The following is a 26,866-nucleotide window of genomic DNA, read 5'->3' on the forward strand; positions in this document are numbered from 1 at the left end:
TCAAAACTGCTGTTGAGTAGGAACCAGATGAGGACGATATGCAGGCAGGATTATTTAGACTTGGCAAACCATAGTTCATACATAGTAGTAAACTACAAATATATGAAAGCCAAAGATCATGCAAAAAAACTGAAACTGATGCAAAGAAATGTAACAGGTCTTGGACAAAAAGATCAGACAAATGAGTGAAGCTTAAGTCCTGCGGGGTCTAAGAAACAACGGGCTGCAGGTGAAGCGACAAGGTGACACAGGAAGTCAACTAAATAGGGCTTGACTAAAAACAAAAGTGATTAGAGATACAAGACCAAAAGTGACAAAAGGCTCAAGATGAACAGAAAGTAAAAATAACTTAGCACACACTGATGAATTAAAATAGGAACTGTAAAATGTAGCAATTAGCAGCAAAACTCTGAACAGCACACAAAACTCCCATAATGAGAATATCCCTTTGATTATCTTTACCTTTTATTTGGTGGATTTTCACGTGCTTAGCAACAATTTGTAAAAAGCAATAGTGCTTATTATCTAGCACCCTAAATACCTCAGACAAAAAAATAAAATAAATGAATTTTCTGTTTTTTTCTTTGTTTTGGTTGTATTTCAGTGAGTGTGCCGCATCACCACACACAGGCCTGGTGTTTTGGTTAATTTTGTAAAATAAAAATAAGGCTTTTTGTAATGACAACATGTTTTAGAAAGGACAAATTAAAATAATGTTTAATTCGGGTTCTCACATCCTCATTATTCTACCCCTGCACTTTATCAAATACTGACCGTTTTCTCTTCAAAATTGGTCACGCAGCGTTAGAAAATTTTCAAAGAATTTCAAAAGCACTTACAATTTTCTAACATCTTATCTTTTTAAGATAAAAAGATAAAAAAAAAAATATTGACATGAACGTCTCAATATTTTTATCCTGTTTTCTGAGTTGCCTTCGAGATTTGAGTTGCCTTTTCTGCATGGGTGGAGCAAAAGGGGGGGTAACTCAAAACAAATACTAACTAATTTTTGTATTTTAAACACAACAAATTGAAACTGTGGACTCCTCTTGTTCCGCCTCATGGCTACATATGGGCCGACGCGGTTTGGAAAAAAGTCAAGGAGAAGGCGTGTGACTTGGCCAGACAGTTTTGCATTCCTGCTCCATCGACATGAACTGGAAACGGACGTGATGTGGTCGGGGAGAGCACGCAAAACTAGGAGTTTTTCACTGTCTGAACGTGTATATGTGTCAGTGCTAATTACTCATGCATTCACTATTTCTTAATAACAAAATGAGCTTCTCAATTTCTCAAAAGCAAAAATAAATTCACAAATCAGTCAATAATAGTTTCTCATTTATCTGATGTAAATGCACTTAACCGTGTCAAGCTCACCTGGGTTCTTTCATGATTAAGTTGAGCGTTTCCTTGGCATGGGTTTAAAGAGCAGGCTGGACCTTTGCCCCACAGGAGACATAGAAACTTCAGCGGTAATCAGAGTGATATAAGCTTCAGTAAACGAGTGATGCAGTGCAAAGGGTCATTTCCAGTAACACCTGCCTTTTTTAAAGCTTTTATCCTCTTACTGGATTGTACTACTACAATATATCTGAGATCTTGTGTCAGTTTTCATCAGTTAAACATAAAAATACGGAGAAAAACCTTGTATTTAAATGGGAGACAGGGTTAACTGAATATTTTACATCTTTTTTTTTTTTTTTTTAAACATTACAATCTGAAGTTTACAAATTAACTTTGCAGTCAATCAAAAAATAATAATTCTGCGAGAGTATCGTCTCAGACCTGGACAATGCTCAATACATCAAATTATCTGGGAGCTGACAGGGCATTTAAAAGTTATGGACAGGAGGCTCTGGAGCACGTCTGTTATCGTTCGGGTCAAAGACTGCAGCAACTCGTCCACTGGTCCAGAAGGAGTATGCACTTCTCACAAACTGTGGGATTTCTTCCAGTTTTTACCTGAAGGTCGAAGTATTTTGTTGGTAAATAATGTTTGTGTTTATTCCGTTTATGTGAGCAGGGCTTGCTGCTCAAGAACATCAGTGTGCAAACATGATCCTTTAACCATTGTTATTCAATACTAGACCGCGTCAGGCAGGGGGCATTCATAAAACATTTTCCTCCTACTTCCTGATAATCAGGTGGTTCCCCGGCTCAGTATTACTAGTGAGAAATACAGCATTTTGTTAATAGCTACTGGTTGCAGTTATTGTTGTTCTTAGCCAAACAAAACCTATTGTTGCACACCACCACTCATCTCAGAGTGTGTGCATTTCCTTTCCCTTGTGTCTGCATGTGGGTCACAAAAAAAAAAAGTCGGTGGTTCCCCACCGTCCCGGCTCAGTTCTTTGTTGAATCTCCTCAACAAAGAACGGGTTATGGATTCTTCATATCCTTCGCCTATATGGAGAATTATTTCCCTTCTTTCCTTGTAACGTTCTCACCTTGTAGGGTTAGTGCCCTTTGAACTTTATGCAGTGATTCCTAACCAAAGATTTCTGTTTCTGAGATTTGAGATGATTTGAGGGAATCCATGCATGAAAGACACTGATCATAAGTTGAACCCAGAACAAATTTACAACTGGATCGCAAAGCAACACTGAATGATGTTTTATTCTTAACTTGAATCTGCATCAAAATAAAACAATAAAAAAAATCTTTATTGAAAAAAAATGAAAGACTACAATCTCATAATGAGACTTTTATTGACCAAAGATAAAAGGAAAGAAGTAGAATAAAATGACCAATTGTTTTTTATTAAAGTTTGAATGGTGAACACAACAAGACCCTTCAAGCACTTAATAACTTTAATTGAAGTACAACAGAGACAGCACACATTTGTTAAGAAGTACATGTAAGCATCTCAAACTTCAGGCTTTGGCTAATTTCTATTGGCTATCCCTTGCCAGATTGATGACCGTCCCAAAGAAACAGAAACACAATATAACACATTACTCTTACATAACTATACAAAGGGTAAACTGTATTATGTTTGGCAATAGAGGTGTACCAGAAGTTCAAGAGGCCATAAGATAATGTTATCTATGGTGAACTACTGTCATTAACATTGTTGCAATTTTACCATTTCTTAATCTTTTGGAAGTGAGGCAGTAAAATCTGATCAACCCGTTTACTTCAAAATAGCATCTTATGATCCAATGATTCGGCTCCTTATGGTCTCTTGTCTAATAATTATAGTCAAATCTTCCAAATTTCTATTCCAACGGCAAAACCAACTATTCTGGTCTAAGAAAAAAAAAAAAACCTAGTGGTTTTGTTTTGTTGTTGTTGTCATTGTTGTTGTTATTTGATGGGTCTTATTCCATTCATTGCTGTGGAAAATATAGAAGAAATAAAAAATTGTTCAAGTCCAACCAATCATTATATGTTAATGCAATACATGAGTTGGTGTAGAATGGTTGGTTTCATGTTTGCTTAATTAAAGGGAGCAATTATGTCAACTAATTATTGTCTCGTTAAAGATGTTGTGGGAATGACTGCATGAAAAATAGAAAATATTCATTTCCTGCAGTTCCTGCATAACAACTGACAGCACCCTGAAAGAAATAGGCCATCTAAATTATCCACCACAACTTCCTTGCTGTTCTAAAAAAAAAAAAACCAAAAAAAGTACCCATGCAGTTCTTCAGAGGAGTAAAAACTTAGAGAAAAAAAAAATTAAAATTAAGATGAACAATGGTTCATCTTAACACAAAATAACCTGAAGTTTCTTAAGAGGTTACGCACCTTTCCTGCCTTTTCTCTATAACTGTGAACACTTAGTTCAGGAATCAAGATTAGTTATATTTCAAGTATTGTCTAATAGTTTGCTAATGACTAATATTTCTCTGTGATTCTATTTTTGCAGGCAGGTAAGAAAGGTTGGACAGTCACTGTAAAGTGAGTCACGTACAAACAAATTAGCACATAGTCAATTTAGTAGTTAATTCTGCAGAAAATAAATAAGAAACACTGCCATGATTGATGGAAACATATTAAATAGATTTGTCCTTAATTGTTTCCTTATTTATTTCCAATAATATTCTCCATAAGGTTGCTGCACTTGATTCATTACGAACGAATGAAAGTAATAACCAGAGTTGTTAACTTTTATATAAAGCAAAGAGATGAGAGTAAAGGTGGGTCTTAAAAAACCCAAAACAATAAATATATATATTTTGGTAAAACATATGTTACCAAAATACATCCTCCTACTTCCATTTTGCACCAACAAGTAAATTATTTTGTGTAAAATATAAAAATTGCATCTAAAATTAAAATGATTTTTACCTCTGTTTAACCATTGGTTACTGCACAATTGTACTGTGAAATTTCAATTTAAAACAAACTCTGAGTGACCTCTTGCTGATAGATTTTAATTAACTGGACATGTATGACTATTCTCTGAGCAGTAGACTATGAATAGAAAACAGAAGATTGCTTAAAGTTGTTAATTGTCAGAGCAGCTATATGAGGCGGGCACACAAAATTAGAGAGCCATTTGACATTTTTTGTTTGTTTTTATTTTTGTTTTGTTTTGTTTTTTTTTGTTTGTTTGTTTTTTTAATGACAGCCATCTTTACCAGTTCAAGCTGTATCACTGAAAATCAATCAATCAATCAAATTTTATTTGTATAGCACATTTCAACAGCAGGGCATTTCAAGGTGCTTTACATAATTAAAGAAAAAAAATAAAATAAAAAATAAGAACACCATGTGACATTGAATAAATGTCACATAATTTCAGATTATTACAGCAAATACTTATGCTTGCTTTTGGGCTGGACAGTGGTGCAGCAGTTGGCACTGTTGGCTTGCAGCTACACGCTCTTCTTTCTGCATGAAATTTGCATTTTCTCCCAATGCAAAAGGTTTCCTCCTACAGTACAAAGGCTTTTATGTTAATTGATTAATTGCCCTGAGGTGTGTCCTGTGATGGCCTAGCAACATGTCTAGGGTGTACCCTTCCTCAAGTTCATGAAACCTATGGAGAAGCTTTTTCAAAAAAGTGAAACTACTAATTTTCTCCACACCTACTCAGCAAATAAGGAAAATGTATTGCTTTTTTGCTGAGGAAAAAAGGAAGACAAACAGCAATGTGGGGAAAAGACATACAGGGAAAACCTAAGTAAAAAAAAAAATACATGTTTTGTTAAACTTTAACAAATAGTAATACTCACAGAACAGCAAGAACCATGAAATGGAAGTTAAAGAATATCCCACTCCCTCCAATCAAGCTTGCGCGACATAAACAGCAAACAGTCAAAAACCGGTCAAACCCATATCTAGCAAATTCCTTATAATTGTATTGAGAACACGAGATTGAGATTAACTGCAGGGAGGGAAACAGGAAAGTTTACAACGGTTAATCATCACATACAGGTGAGGCGAACACCTGAGCGTCAGACGCGGGACGGCCTGAACAGGACGCGGTGGTAAGAGACGTCAGAGGAGGCGGGGCAGCTGCGCTGCGAAGGAAGCTGCGTTTAAATAGAAAAGCTCAGGGGGAGTGTGCGCTACATCCGAGACTTCACCGCGAAGAGACTGAAGCATCATTTGAGCTGGGATACTAAAAATCTGTTCTGTTTCAGAAAGAGTCGAGCGGTGAAGAGGAAACTTGAATCATGTGTGGTAAGTCTTCTTCTTAATACCCGTGAATGATCATTCTTGTTTTTGAATTAAAAGAAAAAGAAAAAGAAAAAAGGCTATTGCGCGCAGTTTGTGAAGAAAGCAACACATGACAAGCCGACAAACTCATATCGGTGTTCAGATTTGGATGTAATTCTAAGGATAAAAACCTGAGTTTAAATGTCTGCGACATTTTCGCTGTGGATCTTGATGCGTAAAGGATTTTTTATTTATTTTTTTTTTTTACACACAGCTGCTACGTGTCAGTATCGTCGTTTGGCTGTATACTCAAAGACAAGGAAGCTGCAGTTGATCGATGCTGTTTGGAGATGACTTAGAAGCCCGATGTTAACTTTTCTCCATTGTTTGGCTAAATACCCACAGGCTGCATAGTGCGCGCTGCACCTCTGTCTGCTGTTACAACAAAACCATTTTTTTTTTTTACAACTGAAAGTAAATATTTAACCGTCCGCCAGCCTCGCCTCGTTAATGTGAAGAAGAAGAAGAAGGCAGGATCAGCGATGTTTAACCTCACCCTGCCTCTACCTGTCTGCTCCAACACTGCGCGCAGTGTGCGTCCTGTCAATGGGTTAGCTGTGCACTCACAAAACGTTTTTAACAACCCCCCGCGCCTCCCTCACGCAAACAAATTTGGAGGAAAATACGCACGCCTATTGACAAACGCTCACAAATTGTGTGCTGCTTTACTTCCAACATCAGCAAGAAAAATTTGTGTAGAGATTGAACGGGACAAGTGGTCATATATTTGATGAAAGAAGGTTGCAAATCTAGAAAAACAAAAAAGACCTGCTTGTGTGACTTTATTGCAATATTTATAGTCTTATTTATAGTCACTGTGTTCAAAACGTCATTGAGCAAAAATTATAGTGCCAAGCCTGAGTTTGAATAAAAGAGGAGCACTGTGCTCTGCAACCAATATATTTCTGCTTCTCTTTCTTATTAACAGGGATTTTTGCTTACCTGAACTACCAAGTGCCACGCACCCGAAAGGAGATATTTGAGACGCTGGTGAGGGGTCTGCTGAGGCTGGAGTACAGAGGGTACGATTCAGCAGGTGAGACAGTTGCACAGTACCTGCACTCACACAGAAACACGCATGCAGAATGAATAATATGTAAACCTTTAGGGAAAACAGCTTTGGAAATACTTATTCAAATTCAGTCGCTAAAGAGATGGTTCGGATTCTTTGAAGTTGTTGTCAATTATAGGAAGATGCCCCCCCCATTAAAGTAGGATTGTAAAAATATAAATAAATACCTACAGTGGTGGAAGGCTAACAGACCACAAGGCACACGTGTTCCAGCTGAGTTTAGATGTTTTAAAACAACTCGGACAGAAATTGTTCATATCTACGGGATGCAACTCTGTATCAGCACACCGTGAACATCTAAACCTCACTCTGTAAACATTGGAAGTTTGGGGAGGTGAACAGCAACTTTGCTAAAGAGTTTTTCGGCTCGATCAATCCACCAGGCTAATTTTCAAACACCTGGAGGAGCAGAGGAACGTCTGATCTTTGATGACGTTGCACAAGTGACAGCATGTTGCACGCTTCAAAGATTTACTCCACTCTTGGCTCACTGACAAGTCGCAGCTTATAAGGCTGATTGTCACAGGAGCCAGCCTCAGCCAATGTCACTTTGACGAATAAAGCAGAGGAATTCAGCATCGTGTCACTGAAATCACCTGAAACCTTCCGAATAGCTCTTAGCCTTCCGCTTTTCTCTAAACTCAAGACATCATTGAGGGAAACTGTTAATGATAATAACTTCACAGAAGCTAACTACAGGTTCATAAAATTGGGGAAAAAAAAAAATAAAAATCATGGTCTTCCAACATAGGACTCTACAGGAAGCAGACTATTGCTGCAAGGATTTGATCATAAACACTCCCATCGGTTTAAAAACGTGACGGGAAAACAGACCTCACAACTGATATTGTGTTAAAACTGGCTTATCAGGTTGAGTCTATTAAAATATCTGATTCCAACATCGCCCAAAAATCGGCAAATCTTTTCATCTAGGTTTTAAGAGTCAAAGCGTTTGCACTACTAATTTAGTTTTGTTTGGAAGATTAAATGTTTCAGATCTTTCATAGTCTGAGAGAGAGACATTTATAAATCATTCTGGAGTTAGGTTACACGGTTAAAATTACAATTGAATAAAAAGTGTAACCGACAGATTTTTATTTATTTATTTTTATCTGAATGCTTAATAAACTCCAGAAAGACCCACCCATGTGTACTGCACCTTATGTTTGTCCATCCTATTTGAACAGGATTAGTTGCGTTAGCTTAGACACACTTGCAGATAGACAGACTCCTCATTCGAAACATGAACTAAACCGTATCACGAGATACTTTAACTGCATCTACTTCACATCCACAAGCCAAATCTGACTGCGCCTCCAGCCTTATCACACTGTTTACATATTTTCTGCCCACTATGACTAAGACATGTCTGGGGAATGTGGGTTTGCTAAAAACCAGTTGGGGTTGTCATTCATCACAGGAGCAACAATTGCACCGAAGCGTTCATAACTCACATTCCAGTGACCTGAGTTTGACATTTTCTGGTTTTCCGTCTGCAGGTGTTGCCGTAGACGGCCCCACCAAGACAACCACTGACCTCAACAACAACAACAGTATCTGCTTAATCAAGAAGAAGGGGAAGGTCAAGGCTCTGGAGGAGGAGATCTACCGTGAGTTCGCATACGGTTGATTTCACTTCTTGACAGTTTCATAAAACCCTTTAATCACAGGTCATTTTCAGTAATGAATAACACAAACCAACTCTCTGAATTTATGTTATTCTCTGCTGTTCAGAAAAAGACCGGGTGGACATCGACGAGTCTCTGCACACACACTTTGGCCTGGCTCACACTCGCTGGGCTACGCACGGAGAGCCGAGTGCCCTCAACAGTCACCCCCAGCGATCCGACAAAAACAATGGTAATAAGTGCTTTCCTGACATGATCATCAATCACATTGTAGTTGGTTATAATAGCATTATAACCAACTACAAGGACTGAATTTCTCCACCACCTTCCTTAATAGTGACTTCCCGCTTGTCTCGTTTAAATTGTGTCATTAAGAATCTTGTAAAACTGCTTTTAAAATTATTCTATTTGAAAGAACACAGTGCAGCGAAAGGCACACCCATCTGTCTTGTTGGTTTTTAAAGGTGTGTTAGGAATGCCCCTCAGCTTTTCCTCATGAGTCTGAAGTGAAACAAAGCGATTCCACTCTAAAATCACATTAATTTTGCAAACAGACTCTAATCCTGAAAGTTATCCTTCTTTATCTTTACTATGTAGTAATACGTTGTCAGCGCATTGCAAATTGTTGCTTTGTGCAAGTGCTTAACCCAAATTGTTCTTTAAATAGCCAGCCAGACTTGCTTCACCACACACCAAACTTGTATTTCCAAGGTGTGGCTTTACGTTGAACTCTAGTTTTTGTGTCTTGAATTCCTTAAACAAAAAAAAACCAAAAAAAACAAAAAAAAACAAAACAAAACATGAAAAACCTTAAAAAAGAACTTACCTCTGGTTTCCTTTTTTAGAGTTTGTCGTCATCCATAACGGCATTATAACCAACTACAAAGAGCTGAAGAAGTACCTGGTGAGTTGCCGTGAATTTCTTTCTGAAGAAACAGGTTAGTGCGACAATTAAACCTGCCCTCCGCTACAGAGTTTATATTATTACTGGAGGCCTTTTGGTTGCAAAGGAAAACTTTTCATGATGATCTCTTGACTGAAATCTGAAGACCAAAAATTATATGATTTGTATCATATTGTTTTAAAAAACAAAGTGAAGGACGGAGTCTTCAGTGTTGAAGAAGTAACAAAGTAGTAACTATGATGAATAAAAAAAAACCTACAAATGGGAGAAAAAAGTGGAACTATAACTATACAAACCGTTTAATCTTGTTTTTTTGAGTTATACTGGCATATTGCATACCAAACAGATCACAATACTTTTCATGCACAAGCAGTTTAACATGTTTCATCATTCCTTTGACCTGTAGGCTACAGTGTCTTCTAAAAATACTTTCATTGTATCATGTTGAAACCACAAACCTGATGCATTTTATGCCGTTTTGTGTGATAATACAGCACAAAGTTTTGTGCGTAATGGTAAAGTGGAAAAGAAATGTCACATTCTTCTAAATATTTAAGTGTAATGTGTGTAAATATCATCCCATTTTCTTTCTAAAAATAACCCAATCCAAAAACAAAAGGGCTTCAAAGCTAAATAAAGCCCACCTATATCTAATTTGATCTTTGCAGCTTTACAGCTGTTCTGTAAAGGTCTGAAAAGCTTGTCAGAAAACATTAGTTAACAAAGCTGTAGAGAAGTTTAGTTAGGTTATGAAACAAAATTTAAAGCTTTAAACATCTAATGGAGCATGTGGTACTCTGGAGAAGTTGCAGAGATCTATAACTCATTTGGCCGAATCTATTGATCAGATGAGTTAGTCAAAACCAAAAGCAACAAGAAATCCCATTTTCAGTTTGCCACAGAATATGAGAGGCCACAGCAAACACATGGAGGAAAGTATTCTGGTCAGATGAGACCTAAATGTAACTTTCTGTCTGACCTGCAAAACACAACATGTGGTGGAAAACATCCACCACATGTACATTTATGCACAATAAAGAAGATTGACACATTGAAAAAAAAGTTCAAGAGCTTAAAAAGGGCAGCAGAATCTTACATGTTGGTAGCATATTTTGTCAAAAACGTATTTCGTAGAAGACTTCGGACTGATTAATACAGTGTTTAATTATCATGAAAAAAAAAAATCAGTTAAATCCTTATATTCTCTGAGGTCATTTTCATGTGTTAAACCCATTTTCTTTCTTTCCCTCAGATCACCAAAGGATACGAGTTTGAGTCAGACACAGATACAGAGGTGATCCCAAAACTGATCAAATACTTGTACGACAATCGAGAAAATGACAGCGTGACGTTCTCCACGCTGGTGGAGCGAGTCATCCAGCAACTGGTGAGCTTCTCACACAGTCAAACCTCAATCTAACTTCACACCGACACGTACAGTCGGTTATGTCCTGCTCTCCTGGTGAAACTCAACTCTTTTTAGTTATTAATGCAAGAACCTTCCACTCCTCAGCTGAGGTGAAGGAAACTTGCTCGGTTTCATAAACTTCTTCCCTCAGTGACACGTGCAAATTATATGCAAATTATATGAGCAATAACACTTTTAACACCGAGTGAAACGAAACGTTGTGAAAAACCGTCTCCGTGGAAGCGGTCCCAACAGCGTCACATGTGACTTCATTACTCATAGAATCAGATGTTTTTTTTTGTTGTTTTTTTTTCTTTTTGATGAAGCATACTGTTTTACTTTTTCCATTGTGTGAGTAATGTTTTAAAGCTTCATGCAGTCTACAGTGAGGCTCAAGTAAAACGTGCATTTTTGGACTGGCAGTAATGGAAACCAGATAGTCCAACCTTACACTAGTGACACCCTCCTTTTGCTTCCTGTTACATTCACTCATACCCCCTCTTCTCCCCACCACAGTCCCACACTCAGCCAGCTCTGTTTCCAGTAAGCACCGCGAGCAGCTGTGCGGCCAGCGCTTTCGAAACATAGCTGATGTTATACAATACAGCTCCTATTGCTTTTAGACTTTCCCTCCAGTACCTAAATACTCCCAGGCCTCCCTAAGTCACCCCCCGCATCTTTTAAACCCCACAGAGTGGGGGGGGGGATGATTTTATGTATTTTAAAGGTGTTTGAGGCAAAACAAACTTGTTTTTCCATTCATCCACAAGGATATTTTAGTCATTTTGTTAAGTGCTTCACATACAAATTGAATATTTCTGCATGTCACAGAGATACATTATTGTTTATAATTAGTTTAAAGATGTCTATAATGCAGCAGTACTCACTGAGCGAGGATTACAACTTAGATAATGACTACATGCGGTTCAAAAACAGAACTTTTAAGATTCCTTAAATCTTTATTGCACTCCAGTTCATATTTAGCAAATATCTTAAAAATGAAAAGGTTTCACTTTCTTTTTTTTTTTCCTGATTTATCTGACAGCGACACCTGCTTCTCTTCCCTTCTTCTAACATGCAGCTGGGAGATTTGCTTATTTTCCGACGTTCGTTCAGTTAACACAACGTCTCTGTGTCTCTGTGTGTTACAGGAGGGAGCCTTCGCTCTCGTGTTCAAAAGCCGTCATTACCCTGGAGAGGCCGTCTCCACCAGGTTAGTCCGAACTCACTGACATGTCCACAAGGCAACGCTGAGATTAGGCTTCACATATCATCCGTCCAGCCAGATGATGAGTCGTTGCTGTTATTAACAAAATGAAGCAATATCTGAACTGATTAGGAGACGAAGCCCCCCGCTTATTAATTATGGCATTACTCTGGAATCCCTTTTTGCTTCCAGTAACAGGCAGCTGTGGTCATGTGAGCAGCTTCTCGTCAAAGTGGTGTGAGTTAGTATGTTCTGCGTATTAAGATCTGAGGTTCAATTCAGACTGCTGTTCCCTCCTGGGCCTCTTCCCGAGCTCTGAGGGCAACGCCTCCCTTTCTGACTCATTTACAGAAAAACTACAGAGTTTCCTGTGTCAGCTCTAGGAAACTCGGAGGGGGCAAAAATCACCAGGTTAATTACTTCTTATCAACTTTTTTTTTTTGCGTTATGCCAGGTCAATGAGCTGTCACAGATCATGAGGAAACTAGCAGGAAAGAGTTACGGGAGCAGGGCTGGTAAACGGAGATAGGTTGGGTGTAACTTGTACTTTATGCAAACAGTTCACCTATTAAAACTTGTTGGCTCACCTGCTGGTAGAACCAGAGGCTTGGATTTTCTGTTTATTAACGTGAGCTTGAAGGAAGCAATTAGACCAATTATTTTAGCTTGCAAAGTCCATGGCAGCACACATGAGCTTCATGTTTTAAATGTTCATCATAGTTGGTGAAGGTGGAGCGAAGGGCCTATTATCTGATGTAACGGCCTCCGCCCTTCTTGTGGTATCAAAGATCAGCCACCCAGCAAGAAAACGGCTGTCTTCTATGAGGGGCCGTTTAGGACAAAATTTACGTTTTGTCTCTCACACACTACCAAAAAGTCTCGCATACTCCAAAAAAGTTGCCTCGCATACTCAAAAAAATTACGTTTTGTCTCTCACACACTACCAAAAAGTCTCGCATACTCCAAAAAAGTAGCCTCGCATACTCCAAAAAATTACGTTTTGTCTCTCACACACTACCAGAAACTCTCGCACACTCAAAAAAAGTAGCCTCGCATACTCAAAAAAATTACGTTTTGTCTCTCACACACTACCAGAAACTCTCGCACACTCCAAAAAAGTAGCCTCGCATACTCCAAAAAATTACGTTTCGTCTCTCACACACTACCAGAAACTCTCGCACACTCCAAAAATTACGTTTCGTCTCTCACACACTACCAGAAACTCTCGCACACTCCAAAAAATTACGTTTCGTCTCTCACACACTACCAGAAACTCTCGCACACTCCAAAAAAATAGCCACGCACACTAAAAAAAATACTAAAATGTCACACACACACAAACGTTAACTTTCTCGCACACATACACTGCTACCAAGCTCGCACATTCACAAACGTTAACTGTCTCGCACACATACACTAACAGCTCGCACATTCACAAACGTTAACTGTCTCGCACACATACACTGCTACCAGCTCGCACACACACACACACAGACGTTTATCTCTCACATACACAAGACTAAAGTTGAACACACAGTACTAAGACTCGTTTTTTGAATGTGTGAGAGCGAGACTTTTTTTGAATGTGTGAGAGCGAGACTTTTTTTGAATGTGTGAGAGCGAGACTTTTTTTGAATGTGTGAGAGTTGTCACGGAAGAGGCGGGGCATAATTTTTGGATCAAACTGCGCATGCGTAGATCCTAAACTATAATTTTCCATTTTTGACTCACTGTATGTTGTATTACTTAGTATATTTGTGTTTTTAAATATATATAAATATATTGAAACTATCTTTCAATAGCTACCTTATATTAAACTATGTTAAGGACAAATGTCAAACATAGTGCAAATATTTTGAAAACAAAGTAAAAGATCTTGCAGGTATATTAATCTCCTTCCTCCTTCATCAGAAATGAAAAATTATAAATGCACACTATGTGTTGGGAACCTGTGTTTGTTGACTGACTTTTATTTGTCAGGCTTACGAGACAAAAGCTGAAAAAAGATCGATTTTCTTCGCTTTCAAAATAACACAAAACAGCGAAAAAAGACCTCCACACCGGACCTCGTTTATTTATGTATGTATTTTTATTTTGATAGCTGCCGATTAAACTGAAAGTTACACATTGACATGATCATATGAGTAGTTTTTACCGAGAAATCGATCAGAAGCGCCGTGAAAATGGTCAGATTCACCGGATCCACGTCTCTGGCTGCAATGCGCGCTCCCGTCACAGGGGGAACAGATTTTCACGGGGGAACAGAATTTCTCACAAGACCTCTTAATAATTCCTGTAATGCTGGCACCCAGTGGACAGATTGTACTACAGCAATTTTGCTATTTTTAATCAATCAATCAAATTCATTTATTTCTATAGCACATTTAATCTACAAGAAAGTTAAACGTTCTATATATATTTAAAATATATATAGCACAAATATACTAAGTAATAGAACATACAGTGAGTCAACAATCGAAACTTAAGGTTTAGGATCTACGCATGCGCAGTTTGATCCAAAAATTATGCCCCGCCTCTTCCGTGACAACTCTCACACATTCAAAAAAAGTCTCGCTCTCACACATTCAAAAAGAGTTTCGCTCTCACACATTCAAAAAAAGTCTCGCTCTCACACATTCAAAAAACGAGTCTTAGTACTGTGTGTTCAACTTTAGTCTTGTGTATGTGAGAGATAAACGTCTGTGTGTGTGTGTGTGCGAGCTGGTAGCAGTGTATGTGAGCGAGACAGTTAACGTTTGTGAATGTGCGAGCTGTTAGTGTATGTGTGCGAGACAGTTAACGTTTGTGAATGTGCGAGCTGGTAGCAGTGTATGTGTGCGAGAAAGTTAACGTTTGTGAATGTGCGAGCTGTTAGTGTATGTGTGCGAGACAGTTAACGTTTGTGAATGTGCGAGCTGTTAGTGTATGTGTGCGAGACAGTTAACGTTTGTGTGTGTGTGACATTTTAGTATTTTTTTTAGTGTGCGTGGCTATTTTTTTGGAGTGTGCGAGAGTTTCTGGTAGTGTGTGAGAGACGAAACGTAATTTTTTGGAGTGTGCGAGAGTTTCTGGTAGTGTGTGAGAGACGAAACGTAATTTTTGGAGTATGCGAGGCTACTTTTTTGGAGTGTGCGAGAGTTTCTGGTAGTGTGTGAGAGACGAAACGTAATTTTTTGGAGTATGCGAGGCTACTTTTTTGGAGTGTGCGAGAGTTTCTGGTAGTGTGTGAGAGACGAAACGTAATTTTTGGAGTGTGCGAGAGTTTCTGGTAGTGTGTGAGAGACGAAACGTAATTTTTTGGAGTATGCGAGGCTACTTTTTGGAGTGTGCGAGAGTTTCTGGTAGTGTGTGAGAGACAAAACGTAATTTTTTTGAGTATGCGAGGCAACTTTTTTGGAGTATCCGAGACTTTTTGGTAGTGTGTGAGAGACAAAACGTAATTTTTTTGAGTATGCAAGGCAACTTTTTTGGAGTGTGCGAGAGTTTCTGGTAGTGTGTGAGAGACGAAACGTAATTTTTGGAGTATGCGAGGCTACTTTTTTGGAGTGTGCGAGAGTTTCTGGTAGTGTGTGAGAGACGAAACGTAATTTTTTGGAGTATGCGAGGCTACTTTTTTGGAGTGTGCGAGAGTTTCTGGTAGTGTGTGAGAGACGAAACGTAATTTTTGGAGTGTGCGAGAGTTTCTGGTAGTGTGTGAGAGACGAAACGTAATTTTTTGGAGTATGCGAGGCTACTTTTTGGAGTGTGCGAGAGTTTCTGGTAGTGTGTGAGAGACAAAACGTAATTTTTTTGAGTATGCGAGGCAACTTTTTTGGAGTATCCGAGACTTTTTGGTAGTGTGTGAGAGACAAAACGTAATTTTTTTGAGTATGCAAGGCAACTTTTTTGGAGTATGCGAGAGTTTCTGGTAGTGTGTGAGAGACGAAACGTAATTTTTTTGAGTATGCGAGGCTACTTTTTTGGAGTATCCGAGACTTTTTGGTAGTGTGTGAGAGACAAAACGTAATTTTTTTGAGTATGCGAGGCAACTTTTTTGGAGTATGCGAGACTTTTTGGTAGTGTGTGAGAGACAAAACGTAAATTTTGTCCTAAACGGCCCCTCATAGTCTTCATTTCTACTTTTCCTTCTTTGACCTATTTTCACTGTTAGTCATCCATTCAAAGTGTTTGCACATAGTTATTCTTCTCACCCACTGAGACATTTCTAATTAATAAGAAAACCATGTTTTGTTGAGACTATGCTGTTTCTGTGTGTGTAGTAGCTTTCAACCTGGAACACATTTGGAAAATGACCACGTGTCTGTTTGCAAGCCTCCTTTGTCAAACCCCACACCCTCTAGAACAATCAAAGGGCGTGCGTCAGTGAGGCCCAGGAGAAAAACGACGCAGAAAGAAAAGACTGAGCTGTACAATAGAAAAACAAAAAGTAAGGAGAGGCTGCTGTTTCTTGACAGGTGGTGTCAAACTTACATTAAATGGATAGTTGAGGATTTTTGAGGTGAGGCTCTGTTTTAAGGTTGTGATCCATTAATATCACACTTGCAGAAGATAACTCTCTCAGTATCTTCATTTGAACTCAGATTAATCTGAGTTGTATGCCAAAACAAATGTCTTCTCCAAGAGGGATCAAAACCAAGATGGGCCTCAACGTCATTAAGGTCTATGTCAGCTGTATTTTGTGAACTTTTAATGCACCTTTACATCCTAAAATGATGCAGACACACCTTGGATATCTGCAAAACTTTAGTTAATAAATGTTTTAGATTTGGTACAATTGACATGATGAGGAAGTAAACGAACAGAATTGAAGATAGGGAGGGAGAAACTTTACTTTAACTTACAATGACACAACAGGATCAGGTATCAGGCTGTAAAGGAGAGCATGCTATTGTATCTGACATTGCTTTGTGTTTAAAAAACCTAATCACTGTCCCTCTACCGTTCCTTCTTTGCGACTCCATCTCTTCCGCTCTGCCTGCTTTGTTCTCATCTCGGCAGGAGAGGAAGTCCGCTGCTCATCGGTGTGCGAAGCGAGCACGAGCTGCCAACCGAGCAAATCCCTGTGCAGTACAACAGTGGTGAGCTCTATTCCTTTGGTCCTGCTGTCATCCACTTTTACCACATCTTAAATTCACTGCAGCAGCAGCAGCAGCACATCACCGGATCACAGTTGTTCAAATGGGTTGTATTTAAAAAAATATCCTCCAGCTGGTACAGTTTTATTATTCAGTAGATTTCATCAGTTGCACAACTTATGAAAAGTTGCTGATTTAAAAAAAAAAATCTAAGAGTGGAGAACAGATACTGTTATTTTTAAATGTATTTTCTATAGGAAAATATATTTTCATTTTGTTGTCTTTTATATTTTGTTATTTAGATTTTGTTGTATGATGTAACTTTCGAAAACATTTTATAAGTTACATGCACAAAGAGCCTTTTTGTGCTTGAGCAACGATATAAAATATGTCTAGAGCCACAAAACCTTCTTAACTAATGCAAAAATATTAACAGATTTAAAGTTACACACCATCTTAAAATTTGTTTTTATTATGAAATTAAAATAAATTCATTTTCTTTATTAGATTAAATGAGAAATAGGTATTTTTTTAACTGAATCCTTTCCTTGGATAGATCATAAAAAAATGAAAGCTACACAAAATTAATTTGAATGAGACACAATGGAGCAGAATCTTAAACCAGCATCTATATTATCTATGCAATCCAAACATTGTTTGTTGTCCCGGGTTATGAAGAGCCACTTTGGGAAGACTAACGAGCCGTCTGTGGATCAGGTTGCTGACCCCTGGACTGAGGTTTTGAGAATACAGAGCAAACACACAAAAAGAAACTGAGGCACTGAGCCAGGAGTACTTTCTACGTTAGAGAAAAGTAAGAAGTAAATAGTCGTAGTAGCTTCCTTAGTGACTTCATCTGGGAGATAAACACATCCTAACAGATAAGCTCTGAGTGGTTTTAAAGGCTATAGGATCAAAGAGAGCACATAAAGTTACTTTTGTCACGACAGGAGAGAAACGGGACTAAACACTGAAAGACAGTGTATATAAGGAGAACTTATATACAGATGCTGACAGCAGAAGTTTAGCTGAATACCTCCTCCAAGTCATAGCTAAACAGAGCTACATCTGATATGGTAGCAGCTACATCTGATACATCCGTCTTGTACTCTCATAGGAGTACAAAATGGAGAGAGAGAGAGAGAACATAAAGTTAAAAGTTGAAATAGCAAAACTGTAGCAAAGGAGAAGCAATCAGTTTGTCCTGCAGTAGCCCAAGCCTGTTGCTGCACAACTGCAGAGATAGTTGTGAATAAATATACAGGATCATTACACAAAATAATGTTATGGAGTGATTGCGGTTTTGTTTGCATTGTGTTTTCATAGTTCTGCAAAAAAAAAAAAAAAGCCTGAATACAAGAACATACATTAGTTATATGTAAGGAATACAAAGAACAAACAAATATTGTACACAGGTTTCTGGGGTACTGTTCTCTCAAACCTAAGCATAATAGATTTAGCAAATTCAAACAGGAATAAACAGCAAATATTAGTCATTTTTCTTTTAGCTGCTCATATGAAGAATCTGGGAATATAATAGAGTGAGTCATTAATACATTTTATGCGTTTTGGCCTGAAGCTTTCTCACTAATTCTTTAAGGTTGGAGAGATAGTTCTCTCAAGAAAGATCAATAAGAAACCAAATTAACACATTTTCTCATTAAATGCATAATGTATAGAAATTAAGTGAAACAATCTTAACTCGGAGTTTTGATTGGAACTCAAACACCAAATGTGAAACCATCACCAGTGGACTTCAAGCACAAAAATATTTCCTTATGTTTCTGGATAAAGGTCTCTTTTCCTGTGGGTTAAAGTTTCAACTCGCTTTTCTGAGTTTTGTCTGCTGCTGCCAACAGAAACAAGCCCACAATGTCTGCCAAAAGCCATTGTGTTGGAGTAACATGAGATGTTTTAGCTCAATGATAATTATTGCGCAACCACGTTTTTCAGAGGACTTTCCTTGAAAGATGATTTTTTTAAAGAGTTACTGTTGAACACCTCTGCACGTTTTACTAGAGTTTTTTTAAGAGAGTTTTTTTTTCTGCACTTCATTCATTACTTTGCTTAAAAATGGTACACTGTGATCTCTCACTGTAAGATAACCCTGAATAAAAATGCCAAATTTAAACAAACTCTTTAACAAATTTCTTGATCTAAATGTTTTTTATTCAAAACTGAAAAGTAACAAAATTGCATTAGGTGTAATAAAACGTAACATACTGAAATCTTAAATGTAATACCTCTAGTTTGGTTATTTTGATTAATAAACCTAAGTAAAAAAAATATAGAACAAACACTGGACAAACAATTGAATAATTTTAAGCAAACTTGATTATTTTTGCAGAACGTTACACCCTCTTGGTGTTCTGCTGTATTTGAAGGACAACTAAACTAATATTAGCTAATTTATTGGCCTGTCTGCTACAAGTCGCCAGCTGCTGTTTATATGTCCCTATCTCTAGTTTTAAAACAGTTTTATTGTCATAAGAAGTCCAGTTAGCATTCCTTTAGTTTCCCCATTATCACTGTTAGTCTTGCAAGCATTAAGGTGTGGGAGCTTTTTATCGGTCAGCTGACTGGCAGTGTGCAGCCAATGCTGCTCTATTCTTTACCCAACCAGAGAAAAACTCCACCTAATCAGGTGTTTCCTTTAGCAACTTTAAAATCTTTATTACACCTTGATAACTTGATAAGTGGCACATGTCTACTCCGAACCCATTCATGCTCTGTAAATATGGGCAGTGTAAGCAACTTGCCTACTTGATCTGTTGTTTGCTTTACTTCTCTTGTGGTAATAAAATATTTTTCACTATGTTATCAGCAGAATATGCAGTTATTAAAGATATTAGAGGTGCAAAGTCCAAAGCAGCACAATTATTTTGTTTAAGTGACGCAGAAAATTCTGGCCAGGTGTTTTGTAAGTGTAATGGAAGATAACAGTTGTTGAATTGTTTTAAAATTGATAAGTCAATAAATTGATTAACTGAAGAAAGAAAGTATGAGTAAAGACGGCACAATAGAAGAAAGAGCTTTCCGTGAGAGACTGACATTTTACTGTGGGACACAATGAGACTTTAGTTAATTAGGTCATTAATAAAGAATCTGTTCCGGTGACATAGTTAAACTCATGATTCTAGTTTCCGACACCTGCCTACTTAAACTGAAAGGGCAGATGAGTTTAAATCTTAGACTGAAGATCTATACCAAAACACCTCTGCTCTTCAACTTTTTTTTTCTAAGTATGAAACTCCTTGCTCACTCTCTGAGATTCACCAGTTCTCTAAAAGTTGCTTTTAATTTAAAAATAAACAGTAATATACAAAGCAGTTCTGAACATGTCATAATAGTTTGGTGCACTTAAATGTATCAGTGTCAGTTTTTTGAGCAGATGAAGCAGTCTCTTGTCTTGGAAAGCTGCTGCATGTTTTATCTACAGTCTCGTGATTCTGTTCCGTCTAAAAGGATTTCCGATTATATATATTTTTTTGTGAATGTACAATTACAGTGAAACAGGAAACTTCGTCAAAGATTTCTTACCTCATAAAGATCAGGTTTAACCCACTAACTCTTGACTTAAACCTCTGTAGGTCACATCAAGGAAGACGTCCAGGAGAAGAACAGCCATAATCGCACGGACTCGTCCAACGCCATCAACTCAAACGAAGACGGCAGGGCTGTGGAGTACTACTTTGCCTCTGACGCTAGGTGGGGAACAATTTGTCTTGTGAATCAAGCATGGAGTTATGTCATTCAGCTTTCCACAGCCGTTACGCCTTCTCATCTCATCTGTCTCCAAGTCTGCTTAGCGCACATTCCTGTTGCTTGCGGCAGCATTCATTTGCTTCCTTCCTGTGTTTCTGCGTCCACAGCGCCATCATCGAGCACACTAACAAGGTGCTGTACATGGAGGATGATGACATTGCAGCTGTCAAAGGAGGTGAACTCTCCATCCACAGGATTAACCGGCAGGCCGGTGACGATCCAGTGAGAGCGATTCAGACGCTGCAGATGGAGATGCAGCAGATCATGAAAGGTTGGAAAACTGTTCCTACCGTGTCAGATTGCTTTTGTTTCAAATTCATTGACAGTAACTCCACTAGAAGAGGGTAACACTTAGATAAATGCCTATATGGGGCTGTCTGCACTATGATATTGGGCCAGATTGATGTAATAGAGCGATACTTGCTCGCCCTCTGCTGGCTGAATAGGGGAAAACGTTATGCTTATAGTCATTTTTCAGTTAGTGTTGTCTGCACATTATTCCCAAATGTTTTGAAATAGTAGGCTTTACACTCATAACTTTTGAGAATATCCCTAGAAGGATCTTGCTTTGTGGACAGAAAAGCAAGATCCCAAAACCATTTCCCACAGCTGCATGATTCTCCAATCCAAAGAACCAACCTCCGACACTTTGCTTACACCTGGTGATGTCAGGATGCGGCAGCTCAGCTATGCTAAGCTATTCTGCGCTCTTGTTATTCCTGAGCTAGTCTGAAGCTGTCATAATGTTTGCAGCCGACCGTAGACAGACGATGCCTCAACTTGCCCCATCTTAACTCTGATCTTATTACCACTGGCGGTTTGAGTTACTGTTGTTCGTAACCTACTTTGTTATGACAATACTAACTAGTGACCAAGAAATGTTAATTGCGGAGGAAATTACATGAATGCACGGCACCATGCTGGAATTTAATGAGCTCTTGAGAGCGATGCACTCTATCACAAATATTTGCAGAAGCAAGACAAGTTGCTTCAGTTTAAAGATTGGAGTGGTGTCTCCATGCTTTTAGCAATAAAGTGTCCTTTTTTTTTCTTAAGGAGAAAAATTTCACCGTCATTGTGTATCGTTCTTATGTCTTCTTAATCTCTGCAGGAAACTTTGAAGCTTTTATGCAGAAGGAGATCTTCGAGCAGCCGGAATCAGTAGTTAACACCATGAGAGGCCGGATTTGTTACGACTCTAATACAGGTGATCACATGTTTTTTTTTTGTTTTTTTTTTAAAGTCCTGTTTTTTAATCATTGCATACTTCCTTAGCAGAAATCCTGTAGGGATTTGGTAGATTATTTCTTTAAAACTTCCAGTGTTTCAAATATAAAACAGCTGTCGAGATAAACTGTTCCAATAAATTAAACTGTCTTTTCCTTTATTTCCCAAGTGGTTCTTGGAGGCCTGAAGGACCACCTGAAGGAGATCAAACGCTGCAGACGGCTTATCATGATCGGCTGTGGCACCAGTTTCCACGCTGCCGTTGCTGTAAGTGCAAGCTGGTCGATTGTCATGTATGCTTTTAGAAGATCTCATGACATTTCATGGTCAAAACTCGAAAATACCAGAGTCTGTGCTAACAAAGCGTCTGTTTTTCTTTTTCTTCTGCTCAGACCAGACAGCTCCTGGAGGAACTGACAGAACTGCCCGTCATGGTGGAGCTGGCCAGCGACTTCCTGGACCGCAACACCCCAGTCTTCAGAGACGACGTTTGCTTCTTCATCAGCCAGTCAGGTAAAATAACCTCCATCAGATGCTCGTGTTTTTTTTTGTTTTTTTTTTCTTCTCATTTTTCTTTCTGTCACTAAAGCCCGGATCCTAAAAATATCTTAAAATAACTTCTCGCCTCTCATGTGAAGCAGCTTCATGCCAAGTTCTGCTTTAAGCTTGACCTTAATGCTCTATAATTATACATTATAATGTTTCACTCTCGCCGCCCCTTCAGGAGAGACAGCGGACACCCTGATGGCCCTGCGATATTGCAAGGATCGAGGGGCTCTTACCGTGGGCATCACCAACACTGTGGGGAGCTCCATCTGCAGAGAGACTGACTGTGGGGTCCACATCAATGCAGGACCGGAAATAGGAGTGGCTAGTACCAAGGTACACTCTCCTCAGCATGATCAGTCTTTAATTAACTACGTCTCAAATGCCTGCACTATTGTGAAGGCTTTCTTCTATTTGAATCAGAGCTCATCATGGCCTTTTCATTGCATATTTGAACTAATCTTATTCCTGGATGAAGTAACATACAAACAAACAAACAACTCCAGAGATTTTTCTGAAAAATAAGTAGGAGCACATTTAATTTATTGTGGATTGTATCTAATCATGCAGTCATTATGCACACTGTCCAAAATATCTACATTATATTCATAAGTATTTGCCTACATGTCACTTTCTTTAACAAGTTGCAGAGAAACTGCACGGCATTTCTAGCCACTGGCGAGGTCCTGGCATAATTCTCACCAAATATTTGACAAGCGTTCTTATCAGAATTGGTGGAGTTCATTTAAACTGATTACTTTCTTGGCACAGACCTGGATGTTAAGCTTACTTCATAAATATTTAACAGACCAAAGGTCAGGACTATTCCGGAAAATAATATTAGTCTCCTTTGTCCATGTCCGTGTTTTGTTGCCCTCCACTTTTCTCCAAGTTTCTACCATTGGATTCATGTTCAGAAGAAATAAAGTTATCAGTCATAAACTGGCATTTAAGCTTAAAATGAGCGCGTGTAAACGTCTCTCCGGCGCTACAGATTATGAGACTGAAAGAATATCAATTTGGAATCCTCCTTTTAGCAAAAGTCATACCTAGGAAGCACTAAAAGAAACATTTTCCTTTCAGAGAAAAAGCTTCATTTCCACATATAGATTTTTTTTTTTTACCATGAAGAACCTTCAACGAATCAAATGATTTTCATTTATACACAATGAATTAAGTGGCAAGTAAGAAAAGAGTAGGTCGAGGAATATGGACACAGAGTTGTGCAGTTTGACACTGTGTTTGCTTTTACTGAACCAGATGGTCTTTACTCAGGTGTTGAGTGTGTGCTTCCCTTTCAGGCCTACACCAGTCAGTTTGTGTCCCTCATCATGTTTGGCCTGATGATGAGTGAAGACAGGCTGTCACTGCAGAAGAGAAGACTGGACATCATTAACGGCCTCAAGATGCTACCAGGTTAGTATTACCAGTTGCAGGATTTAAAAACCAAAGCAGAAATAACTCCTGAAATGTGTATAAGGATTCCAGATCATGTTAGGGAAATGGTGTGATGCAATAGCTGTGTGAAAAGGTAGATCTTTAATCTGTAAGATGTCAATGTGGTCATGACTCACTTCTATACATTCTCACAGAGCTGATAAAAAAGGTTTTGTCACTGGATGAGAAGATTAAGACCATAGCCAACGAGCTGTATCAGCAAAGGTCACTTTTGGTTATGGGACGAGGGTACAACTACGCCACTTGCCTTGAGGGGGCGCTGGTGAGTTAAGGATTTCACAGTACTGTAGCTTCTAAATAACTCATTTCTCCCTGCTACTACATAAATATTATATATGCTATGTATATGTGCACTTTTTATGCACCTTATATTAAGAAATGCTAAAGAGTAGAAAAATGACATTAATTGATTTATAATCACATATTTAACATAATCTCAATAAGTTTTATTTTCCTTATTTTATTGTAGAAAATCAAGGAGATCACATACATGCACTCAGAGGGCATCCTGGCCGGAGAACTGAAGCACGGACCTTTGGCACTCATTGACAAAGACATGCCAGTCATCATGGTCATCATGCGTGACGGCTGCTACACCAAGTGTCAGAATGCTTTGCAACAGGTCACTGCCAGATCGGTAAGCCCTGAATAGAATATACATATATATATATATAAAAAATAATAATAAATACACACACATTTTGCTAGAGGGTGCCCTCAAGGTAGTAAAACGTAATCCTTACGCTGCGCGACTTCTTGATTTCTCTCTCCAACAGGGCCGACCCATTCTTCTGTGCTGTCAGGATGATTCAGAGCTGATGAAAAGTGCATACAAGACCATCGAGCTGCCACAGACTGTGGATTGTCTGCAGGGCATCCTCAGTGTCATCCCCCTACAGCTGTTGTCCTTCCACCTAGCTGTCCTGCGAGGATATGATGTAAGTAGACGATTTTCTTACGCACAAGAACTTTGGACATGCATCAGACATTTTGTGAGACATTCTGTGCCAGATTCAAATATTCCAACTCCTGTAGAGAAAATACAGATGTCAGTGTGATTTAATATAGCAAAGCATAGAGGTACAAAAATAAAAAATAACACAGGACGTCAGAATGGCAGCAGTATTATGCTTAGGGATGTCAAAGTTCAGACCTGAATCTGGTTGTGAATTTATTCATTGTCTTTGAGGTGAAGGAAGGAAGCTTCTTTTCCCAGATACTTTGTTTTTTTGGTGTGTGGCAACAAACCAGCTTTGTATAGTGGCAGTGTTTCCTTCCACTATAAAAGAGAAGGAACTTTTTCTTAGTTGCTGCGTACATTTCTCTAGGTTAAGATTTATGTCTGAATTCATGGGAACTTGACTTTCTTGTACAACTCACCTTATGTAATACAGTGTCCAGATTTGGTGATTTTGCTGTACACCCACAGTGATTGATCTTATGTAATTTGCTCAACTGCTCTCTCACACTCTCTTTTTCCAGGTTGACTGTCCCAGAAACTTGGCCAAGTCTGTGACTGTGGAATAATTACAGTCCACAAAGCTCAGCAGAGGAGACAAGGTGGCCTTGGGTGATTTACAGAGCAATTGTGCAATCAAACATCGGGTGTGTGTGGAACAGGGTTGGGGTGAAGAATGGGGACCGTAGTGTGTTTGAATTATACTGTGAGTTAAAGAGAAAGCTGCAGAGCAAAGAAGGGTTTAAAAAGGTACTACAAAGAAAAAAGAAGCAGAAAAATCAGAAAGATGAAATCTGACCACGGCTTTACGGGACAATCCATAAAGCATTTTCAACGATGCTGACAGCCAAAGAAACCTTCTGTGCCTCTTTATCGTTAGTTGAGCCAAAAACCTGTCATATGAATAACCGTAAGGAATGGAAATGGTACACTGAAGTGTTTACAATTGTGCAATATGGACCGCAAACTCGGATTTTGAATGTACATTATGACAAGGTCATTAATTCTCCCCCTATGTTGTACGTCGTTGTAAAATTCAAAAGTTTAGTTTTATTATAGTGTCATTTTCTAAATTTCATTGTAAAATCATCAAATTACTGAGCCTGGAGAACCAGTGAACTATAATCTTATTTTTTTATTTTATATTATAATTATATTTTTAATTTAAATATTTTTGTTTTGAGGCCAGTTCAAAGGTGTTCATCCAGGTCTTTTTTTTTAGTTTCTACACTTTGTTTTGCCATGGGGAATATGTGAAAGCACAAAAAGCACTGCAACGCTGCAGTAAAACAACTAATTATTACAAATAATTTTATTACTTTTGACAACTATTTGTATGGGTCCTATGGCAATGATATTCTGTATATAACAGATTTTTTTTATTTTGTTTTTATAGGGGCTAAGCAGATAACTTGATTGACATCTTTATGATTGTATTTTATATTGTATGTTTCATAATGTTAAAAAAGCACTACCAATCAATAAATTAATGAAGTATTACTTTTAAGCTGTTCAGTTGTCTTTTCTTTTTATTTTCTTTCTTGTATGGATCACTCTTCATTGGACAATTCATTGTGTGTGTTTTAATTGATTTATCTGAAATGTTTTTGGTATTTTTGAGGCTTTTAAGAGGCTAAATGTTAGCCTGATTTGTTGATTCACAAAAAATAAATTTGATATACAGAAAGTTGCTGGAACTCCAGTGTCACCATCTACACTGAGGTTTCAGACTAATAATGACTGAGTGTTAACCAACAAAATAAGAAACTGTAAAAATCCACATATTTAAGAGCCACTGAATTTGCAGACTTTCCACGTGGATAAGTCAAATGTCACGTCAAGCGAGATAAAAAACTTTGCTATATCGCCTAATCGGCAAGAACAGTGTCTGCACCATCTGTCGAGCATGAAGTTGGAAGCATCATGCTGAGGGTCTGTTTTGCTGCCG

At 38.3% G+C, this 26,866-nt stretch overlaps 1 protein-coding gene and 1 long non-coding RNA gene across 2 annotated transcripts; one reads left to right on the forward strand and one right to left on the reverse strand.

Moving 5' to 3' along the window:
- The first annotated feature begins 5,487 nt into the window (after window positions 1–5,487).
- Window positions 5,488–26,425, forward strand: gfpt2 (glutamine-fructose-6-phosphate transaminase 2). Its single transcript, XM_014992177.2, has 19 exons — window positions 5,488–5,634; window positions 6,599–6,706; window positions 8,242–8,352; window positions 8,477–8,602; window positions 9,216–9,274; window positions 10,527–10,661; window positions 11,834–11,895; window positions 16,888–16,967; window positions 20,555–20,672; window positions 20,837–21,000; window positions 21,841–21,936; window positions 22,126–22,223; window positions 22,349–22,469; window positions 22,681–22,838; window positions 23,804–23,918; window positions 24,095–24,222; window positions 24,430–24,597; window positions 24,737–24,898; window positions 25,443–26,425. Exons 1-19 carry the CDS (start codon window positions 5,628–5,630, stop codon window positions 25,485–25,487), a joined length of 2,061 nt encoding a protein of 686 aa, XP_014847663.2. The 5' UTR covers window positions 5,488–5,627; the 3' UTR covers window positions 25,488–26,425.
- On the reverse strand, window positions 24,385–24,842 carry LOC148157106 (uncharacterized). Its single transcript, XR_015764483.1, has 2 exons — window positions 24,704–24,842; window positions 24,385–24,604 (listed from the first exon to the last, which is right to left on the reverse strand). It is a non-coding gene; the product is annotated as an uncharacterized LOC148157106 (long non-coding RNA).
- Window positions 26,426–26,866: the final 441 nt, after the last annotated feature.

This window comes from Poecilia mexicana, unplaced genomic scaffold (assembly GCF_051168715.1).
Source record: "Poecilia mexicana isolate PSO_F unplaced genomic scaffold, ASM5116871v1 scaffold_10, whole genome shotgun sequence".
In the NCBI taxonomy this organism is placed as follows: Eukaryota; Metazoa; Chordata; class Actinopteri; order Cyprinodontiformes; family Poeciliidae; genus Poecilia; species Poecilia mexicana.

Excerpts from the sequence above, each read along its gene's own strand:
- gfpt2 (XM_014992177.2), top strand. Across the intron at positions 8,603-9,215 it reads GCGATCCGACAAAAACAATG|AGTTTGTCGTCATCCATAAC; the intron begins GTAATAAGTGCT and ends TTCCTTTTTTAG. Across the intron at positions 11,896-16,887 it reads GGAGAGGCCGTCTCCACCAG|GAGAGGAAGTCCGCTGCTCA; the intron begins GTTAGTCCGAAC and ends TCATCTCGGCAG.